Source organism: Scatophagus argus, chromosome 10 (genome assembly GCF_020382885.2).
Source record: "Scatophagus argus isolate fScaArg1 chromosome 10, fScaArg1.pri, whole genome shotgun sequence".
Lineage (NCBI taxonomy): Eukaryota > Metazoa > Chordata > Actinopteri > Scatophagidae > Scatophagus > Scatophagus argus.
The window spans coordinates 5764087-5773212 of NC_058502.1; the positions used below are offsets into that span (position 1 = coordinate 5764087).

Genomic DNA, 9126 nt, shown 5'->3' on the forward strand with positions numbered 1-9126 from the left:
ACAACATGAAGAACATACAGAAACACTCAGCAATTCTGACTTCTTATTGGAAACTAGTTAAAAGGCATTTGTTGTGTCCGCTATATATAGATGAAAAGTGTGCAGTGGATCATCATACTAATAAAAATAGTGTTAAAAAAAAATCTGCAGTTTCTTTTTTTTTTAATTTATTTGATTTTTCTGAAAGATGATCTTTGTGAGGCAATCCTGACACCTAGCGGTCAGGATCTCAAATTGCATATTTGAGGCTTACCTTACCAGCTGCTGCAACTACCTTCTCTCTTCTCTTTTTCTTTCCAATATATTGGTTTAAATGGGCAATTCAATTATATTGCATGTACATATAACAGGTGCTGCTATTGTTCTACCTTCGAGAAACAGTATGAGCTTATGACAATTATATTACTGCTTGCATGGAGACTGGTCTAAATGTAAATGTGCTCTGAAAAAGGGTAAAAATCAAAAAGAAATAATTACGTGATAATCAGTCATTGTGTCTTCTAAACGATGCGACTGCCTGACGCTTCCTTCTCCTTAACAACATAACAAAACTTGGATAAAACAGCTAAAGCGGAACATGTGCTCGGATGGTACGGACACTTTTGATGTGACACACTGGTCCCGGTCGGTGGGTCCAATAAGTATACGCGGCTTGATGACGTAATTCCGCCCATGTGACGAGCTACAATGGCAGCCCCCACGCGTATATTTAAAGTGTAAAGACACAGACTGTACCCAGATAGTTATTGTTTAGCTTTTCGGGTCTGCAGATATGAGGTATTTGCTCCGAGTGGGGCATTCGTTTGCCCGTCTTCATGTCCGTTTATGTCACCACAGTGTTTACAGTAGTCATGCTAATCCACGAAGTGTGGGAGTGGACCTTGATGAGAAGTAAGTTGACATCCCCATTCACTTATAACACCTATAGGTCTTCAGCGGCGAGGCGTGATTTTCACTTAAATTGACTGCTTTACTACTTTATGGTTACTTACTTTGGTATCCCTGATTTTACACGTGGAGCTTTTAAACCAAATCCAGAATAGACACCTGTGATGTGTTGTTATCTAAAACACAAAATTACAAAAGTAACTGTACTGCACTTAAGTATGTCTGTGGTTTAGTATCTCTGACATTGTGATGTGTTGTGGTCTTGGTGTTCTTGTAGGAAACTTCAGATCTCTTCAGGGAGGTTTGCTAGATTTGCTGATGGAGCTGCTGTAGTTCAGGTACAGGAAAACATGTTGCACCAAACAGATACGTGACAGGCGCTCATCCTCCTCTGTTGTCCACATTCTTCATACATGTTTGCAGTTTACTTCCCTAACATTTTCATGTTGTAATTTTATTGTTGCTACTTTATTGTCAGACTGAGTCTACATCTACAGCATGTTTGTCCGTTCTTGAAAAGGGATCTTCCTCCCTACATGTTGTTTGTAAAGCCCTGTGATTTGTGTTTGTGCTTGAAAAGTAAAATTGACTGGCTTGATTTTTTTTTGTAATAGGCTTGTGTAAAAAATGTCTGCCTTCGGCAAAAATGACTACTGGCTCTTTGTTAAAGACAGACTTATTTAGGAATACACACCATGTAAATTTCGAACGTCTCTAATAACAGGTAGACATGATTTTAATACTGTAGACAGGAACAGATTTGCAGTTAATCAAATTAACACAAGTAAGTTGACACATGATATGGGAATATGAGGCCCCACTTTGCCCAAGTGGTAATGCAGGGTGATAGTGTTTGTGTAAATTAATGTTGTTTCCTTAAAAAACATGTGTGAATCTTCACTGCTTAAAATGTCCTTTTTATAACTAATTTTGCTAACCTGTTTCATTGTCTTTTTGAAGCTGGGAGACACATCTGTGATGGTGACTGCTGTGAGCAAAACCAAACCTTCTTCGTCTCAGTTCATGCCTCTTGTGGTATGTCCTCTGACATCGCAGTAGAATTCCCAAATTGCCTCTGTTTTGAGACTGTGGTTGTGTGAGTTTGTCATGCTCATTCAGAAGGCCTTGTTAAGTAAGGTAAACTGATTTGGTAGAAGAATTTCTGGCTTGTCTAGTGAATGAACGTCTCCTTTGACTGACAGGTGGACTACAGACAGAAAGCAGCCGCTGCAGGTCGAATCCCCACTAACTATTTGAGGCGTGAGATGGGCACCACGGACAACGAGATCCTCACCAGCAGACTCATAGGTGAGCTGATGAGAAGGCGTGTTGTTTTACAGATGGTGTGTGGTGTAGCAGGTCTGTGTGCCGATCAGAGCAGCGAATGCTTTGACTGACAGTCAACCTCACGCTTCTGTTTCTCAGACAGATCAATCAGGCCACTGTTCCCTCCTGGTTACTTTTATGATACTCAGGTCAGTTCAGTTTGAATTTTTTCCTCCCATAATAGTCGAGTCCTCTTTGGTTTATAAACAAAGACTGATGTGTGTCTGTCTCCCCGACATCTTGTCTGTGTGCATGTGTGTTCATGTCTCCTGAAGATTCTTTGTAACCTGCTGGCAGTTGATGGGGTCAATGATCCAGATGTGTTGGCTATTAATGCAGGTGAGTCAATTCTCATCCATGTTTTCCACAAAGTTTAGGGTTTTTTTTTTTTTTTTGTTTGTTTTTTTAAGTATCCTTAGTTAAAACAGTATTGTTTTTTACATTAAAGCTTCTGCTGCCCTGGCAATGTCTGATATCCCCTGGAATGGACCCATAGGTGAGGAACACACAGCAGAGGTTTATTTATTGACCTTAATACTGGTTTTCCCATGTCTGTTCAATTTCATTTCTTTATATTATTGTACACTTTCTTTAAAACTTGTCCTTGGGACTGCTTGCCCACACGTGCAGGTGCTGTGCGAGTGGGTATGGTAGACGGACAGCTGCTGATCAACCCCACTCGGGCTGAGATGAATTCCAGCACTCTTAACCTGATTGTGGCTGGAGCTCCCAGCAGTCAAGTTGGTAAGTTGGTTAACACGTTAAACGACAAGTTTTTTTCCTAGGGGGGTGGGGGGAACTTAGCAGCAATAACACAAATATTCATTTAGTATTAGTGTTCATGCATAAACCTTTAACAATACCATATAAACTGTCCGACCGTCTTGTACAGCAGTTGGAAAGTGTGAGTTCCAAGCGAAGTGGCCTAACTTTGCTGTATAAATAGCAATAATTGATGTGCCTGAATATGTTGTAACTTGTCAGAACTTCCGAATTGTCCAAATCTAAATCAGTTAAAATGTACATGTGTGATGTAAGGTTACAAATTATCTAGGTTGTTATTACGTGTTTTACTAACTGAAAAGGATGCTTGCTTGGGTGTAGATGTCATCACTACATACTACACTACTATGTTCAACACGTCACAGGTTTCACTTTCTTCTTGTCCGTCTGTCTGGTGGTGATGATAGCTTCATCCAACGCTTTCTTTCTTGTTGCTCTCCTTCTTCCAGTGATGATTGAGGCATCAGCTGAGAACGTGCTGCAGCAGGACTTCTGCCATGCCATGAAGGTGGGAGTCAAACACACCCAGCAGATCATACTGGCCATACAGCAGCTGGTGCGAGAACTGAAGATCACCAAGCGCTCCCCGGTCAAGGTCTTCTCAGCTCCGACTGACATGGTGGAACATGTTCGGCAGTAAGACCACCGATGAAACTGTTCTCCTTACTTTTAGAGTATTCAGTGTTGTAATGTTGTATATGTTGTATATGTAATGATAAAACATCATATAAAACTTTGATGAGGCAGTACCTGAGCTTAATGTAATTTAAGTCACAAAATAGGGCTTGGGTTGTTTTAGATGTTAATTACGACTTGTTTTCTTTCCTTTCCTTCCTCGTAGAGTAGCTTCTGAGAGGATTTACGCCATTTTCACTGATTACACCCACGATAAGGTAAAGTCAGCTCAGAGTTATCTCTGTTGGTCAACTTTCTCTTTCTACCTCATGTGGCCATTCTGAAATCATTTTAGTATTCAGGTTTCTGTTTCTGTGGATTTAGATATTTTAAAGCACCCGGGCTTTCTATTCTACTCTGTCGTTTAAAAATGTTTATGTTTCAGATTATTAAATAATGATCTTCTTCTTGTCTTAGATTTCAAGAGATGAAGCTATCAACAAAATTCGACTAGAAACTGAAGAGAACCTTAAAGGTAGATCTTCATATTGTTGCAACCCCATTCGCCCAGTCATGTTTCATATTTATTACATTTGAACTGAACCGGATCTGTTTACTTAAATTTTGTCCCTATCTGTCAGCTGAACAGTGTCAATTGGTGTCTTCTGTATGTAGAAAAATTCCCTCAGGCTGAGCCCTTTGAAGTCATTGAATCCTTCAACTTTGTGAGCAAAGAAATCTTCCGCAATTTAGTTCTTAATGAGTACAAGAGGTAAGTCCATGGAGAAATGAGTGTGTACTCTCATAACATGTGATGTGTGTTGGTAATTACTGCAAGACATGGAATTTTGCATTTTCCTTTTGCATTTTGCAGGTGCGATGGGAGAGACTTGACTGCTTTAAGGAACATTTCCTGCGATGTCGACCTCTTTAAACCGCTGCATGGCTCGGCTCTGTTTCAGAGAGGACAAACGCAGGTAGTACATGCATCCATAGAAACATACAGTACATGTTGTCCCAGATTTGAAGGATGACATAAGACTGAAGTTTGTTGGTGTTTTGAAAGATAAAATAGTGTATGTTTGACAATGAATGCATGGAGGAGGGTGACCAATCAGATTCTTTGTTGTGCAAGAAATTAGACTGTGAAAAGGCTGCTCTCGTCTTTAAACACAGAGACCTCAGGACCTCGTCCCGTTTCTTTCCCCCTCGTAGGTGCTGAGCAGCGTCACTTTTGATTCCCTGGAATCCAGTGTCAAAGCAGACATTATCACCACAGCTTTGAGGTAAAGTGATCACACACAAATCCACTCATTCATATGATTTACATATTCAGGACAGTTCAGACAGCGTTGGCCCTGACTTCTCAAGAACATCAAATCTGTCCATACCTCAATGTATGAAGAGTGAATGAATAAATCTGAGTGGCATCGCATGCAGTGTATCATCATTTGTGTCCTAAATTGTTGCCTGATATTAAATAGACTTAATTGTCGATTTGTTCCACTCTGTTTCCATCTTTCATCCATCTGACATTCCCTCCATTAACCAAATTCCGTGTCAGAGGGGTTTTATGAGTGAAGTGGAAAGACCTGCTGTCTGTGTAAAAGCTTTGTCTATCTTGTTGATAGTGGTTACCAGTTATTGTTACTACCTTGGTTTCAGTGCACAACTAGACAACACTTGACACTCCTGCCTGTGTTGCTGATTGGCTAATCGTTAGCCCCTATGCAGTGATCATTGGATGGTATGCTTTTTCAAATGAGAAACCACTGTATCATGAAATGCACAGGAATGGACCCAGACAACCTAAGTTATCCACACAGGCTAATGTAAACCATTAAAAGCATTTCAAAAGAGAAGCTTTCTCAATCATTTTCTCTCTGCAGTGGCATCAAGGACAAAAACTTCATGCTTCATTATGAAGTGAGTAAAAAACAGTTTTTTGTTTTTTAAATCACAGAGATTATTGGACTTTTGTTTCTGTGTCCTTTAGTTTTAAAGGTGAACTCATATTCAACCCTGCCTTTATTTTCAGTTCCCTCCGTATGCAACCAATGAGATTGGAAAGCTGGGAGGTCTCAACAGGAGAGAGCTCGGACACGGTTTGTGTTCAAATTTACATCATCCTGCTCTAATTCAGTCACTGCCAACCCCTCAGTCCTGTTAAGAATCATATGGACTAAGACTGTGTTTGTTGACATATTTGTGTTTACCTAAAGGGGCCCTGGCTGAGAAAGCTCTGAGACCAGTCATACCTAAAGACTTCCCCTTCACTATCAGGGTGACTGCCGAGGTGCTCGAGTCAAACGGTGAGTGTGGTGACATAGATTTTAAAGTGTAAAAACAGCGCAGTCACCACAGGGAATTTGCTCGCTGTCTGTCTGGATGTCTCAGGCAGGAACATCAGGTTACAATGTCTGAAAGAATAATGCTCTTTCCCGCCTTCCTCTCCCTCTTTCCACCCCTTTGTCTCATTTCAGGATCCTCCTCAATGGCCTCGGCATGTGGAGGCAGCCTTGCTCTAATGGACGCAGGTACCAGAGTGGGAAGTAGCTCTTTCACTGCTGATAATGTCTGGAGCTTCACGCTGACAATTTTGGTTTTTAGATAACATGATGTAACAATCAGTTTTATCTAGTATTGTATGTGTTCGGATTCACATGTAGTAAAGTGTGACTGTGTGCTGTTATGTTGTGTCTGTGTCTCCCAGGTGTGCCCATCTCTTCTCCTGTGGCAGGTGTAGCAATCGGTCTAATCTCCAAGGCCAACCCTGAGAAACCTGCTGAGATGCAGGACTACAGATTACTAACTGATATTCTGGTACAGTACAGCTAGTGTGTGAACAACCATTCATCACTGCCAAATGCAAATACAAATTTGTAATCTGAAACTAATGTCTATGTTTAATTATACTGGAGATGCTGAATCTGAGCCAATTATCATTTTCTCTGCAGGGAATCGAGGACTACCTGGGAGACATGGACTTCAAATTAGCAGGAACAAACAAGGGCATCACCGCTTTACAGGTACTGTGTCTACTGAGTCTTGGCAAATGTGTGAAATAAACTTTCTGGTTGACTTTGTAACTGATAAAGGCAAGAAAATAAACAAATAAAATAAAATAAACTTGCCTGAAATGGTTTCACATGCCTTTGTATAACCTCCAGGCTGATGTGAAGATCCCAGGTTTGCCTCTGAAGGTAGTGATGGAGGCTGTCCAACAGGCCACCGGTAAGCTCAGTGCCAGTGAAACTGAACTGATTTTACAAGAATGAAGTGTGCAAATGTTTTTGCCTTTGAATTGCCGTTGTTTTGACATGATTATGTTCCAGTGGCAAAGAGGGAAATCTTGGGCATTATGAACAAATGTATAGCAAAACCCAGAAGCACGAGGAAGGAGAATGGACCTGTTGTTGGTAAGTTTTGTGTTAAGAAAGTGCTTACTTGATGACTGTGTAGACCTTTGTGTACTTTTACACTCGCACAAAAATTCATTGTGATTCCACATTGCATGTTGAAAAGGTCGAGGGACATAATTCGGAAAAGAATTTCTCATTTCTCTTTCCCAGTCATACTTAGATCAGGATTATGATTAAAGGATGCTTTAAAGGTGCAGTAGCTCATAGAATACTGTGAATGCTGTATTGATCTGTACGATTTGTGGTGCTGGTTAGAATGTGTGTAAGTTTTATTCTGTCTTCAGAAAATATCCGGGTGCCTGTTTCCAAACGAGCACGCTTCGTCGGTCCAGGGGGATATAACCTACGCAGGCTACAAGCTCAAACAGGTGACGTGTGATCTAAAAATCATGAACTGAATCAGCAAACCAACCTGAAACACAACATCTTTGTGAACAAAGTACAGATTTTCCATTTTCAGTCCACTACACAATAAATTTTGAAACTGGAGATTCATTTTTTTGCTCTTAAGGTGTGACAATTAATCAAGTGGACGAGGAGACTTTCTCTGTGTTCGCTCCGACACCGGGAGCCATGAACGAAGCCCAGGAATTCATCAGCGAGATCTGCAAGGATGATGTGAGTCTCCTTTTATAAAGCTGCTCATTTTCAGGAAAAATAAACTCATAACATAATAAAAGATACTGAATGGTGTCTTTGGATGTGTATGTTAACGGAAATGTGCCTGAACACACATGTGTGCGTTTCTGTCTTGTGTTGCAGCAAGAACAGCAGCTGGAGTTCGGTGCTGTTTACACTGCCACCATCACCGAGATCCGGTAAACAAATACACTGCGATGCTGACTGTAGAACAGTATCTGATGCCAGTCTTTAGCACTCAGTTCAAACCTGCAGTCTAGGAGGATTTTCATGTTCTCAACAGTCAAGAGAGGAATAGCAGGCTATGAATGAATCAGACCTTTAGTGTTCAAACAGCTTCTGATGTCTTTTCCTGCTCTGCTTCAGGGATATTGGTGTGATGGTGAAACTTTATCCCAACATGAGTGCCGTCCTGCTCCACAACTCGCAACTGGACCACAAGCGGGTCAGAAAATTTTCCTCTGCTTACTGTTTGCCTGTGTGTCCATCCTTATCTGAGTGTTTGAAAATTAAATCACTGCTTAAAGGTAAATTCTTTTGTATTTTCCTCCTTTTAGATCAAACATCCAACTGCCCTGGGTTTAGAGGTGGGACAGCAGATACAGGTGAGTGTCAGTAACTACACTCTGCGTCATTAAAAGTGGCCTCCTGTGTTTGCATTGTGGGCTCACGCTGTCTGACTGGACTTATGCTCACAGGTCAAGTACTTTGGACGGGACCCAACAGATGGCAGAATGAGGCTTTCACGAAAGGTGCTCCAGTCTCCTGCCGCAACTCTCGTCAAGACGCTGAGTGACAAACAGAGCATCTCCGTGGGTTCAAACAACAGTCAGACGAAAAGCACCGACTTGTGACACCAACACCATCAGGATAACGTCTGGGTTTGAAAGGAACAGATTCTGCCACAAAGCAAACCAAGAGCATCAGCACAAACTGAACCAGTGCGGTACATGAAGAGGTTTACCCTGCTGTCATGGGTATGGGTGTATTAAAACTGCACTGGAGTGAACCACGCCTCATTAAATACAGTGTCCTGATGTTGTTTGTCTGTCCAGTGGATGGACACGAACTGAGAAGAAAACTTTGTTGATAATGAGCAGGAGACGCATGTTTTCCAAAAATCTGAATCTGTTGTATTTTTATTCCCCTTTTATGGTGTCTTGTTTGCATATCCGACTCCACTGAGAGCATCAAGTAGTAAGAGGGTTTTCTTCCAGTTTCCTCCAACACAGTCATCTTACAGCTTTTACCCAACAGACTAACAATGGTTTTCTTATTCACATGTGTGATAACACTGCCTCTGTGGATATGTTTAAAGAAGGCAAAGTGAGAGCATATTTTTTGTATTATTTTCCCTATGTTGTGTTGCTTTTTACAGTTTAATTGAGTCAATGTAAATAAAACAATCAGTAGTTGTTTATTGGTGTTAAAATTCATAACCAGTTCTATCAGA

The 9126-nt window shown here is 41.0% G+C and overlaps 1 protein-coding gene across 1 annotated transcript; it reads left to right on the top strand.

Moving 5' to 3' along the window:
* The first annotated feature begins 648 nt into the window (after positions 1–648).
* On the top strand, positions 649–9091 carry LOC124065644 (polyribonucleotide nucleotidyltransferase 1, mitochondrial). The gene is made up of 28 exons (XM_046401201.1): positions 649–891; positions 1166–1226; positions 1849–1923; positions 2091–2196; positions 2314–2363; positions 2490–2553; positions 2663–2710; positions 2845–2958; positions 3447–3633; positions 3839–3890; positions 4090–4147; positions 4288–4384; positions 4487–4589; positions 4828–4898; positions 5502–5538; positions 5651–5717; positions 5835–5924; positions 6096–6149; positions 6326–6435; positions 6570–6641; positions 6783–6846; positions 6948–7031; positions 7319–7402; positions 7546–7652; positions 7797–7852; positions 8040–8118; positions 8231–8278; positions 8372–9091. Exons 1-28 carry the CDS (start codon positions 773–775, stop codon positions 8525–8527), a joined length of 2313 nt encoding a protein of 770 aa, XP_046257157.1. The 5' UTR covers positions 649–772; the 3' UTR covers positions 8528–9091.
* Positions 9092–9126: the final 35 nt, after the last annotated feature.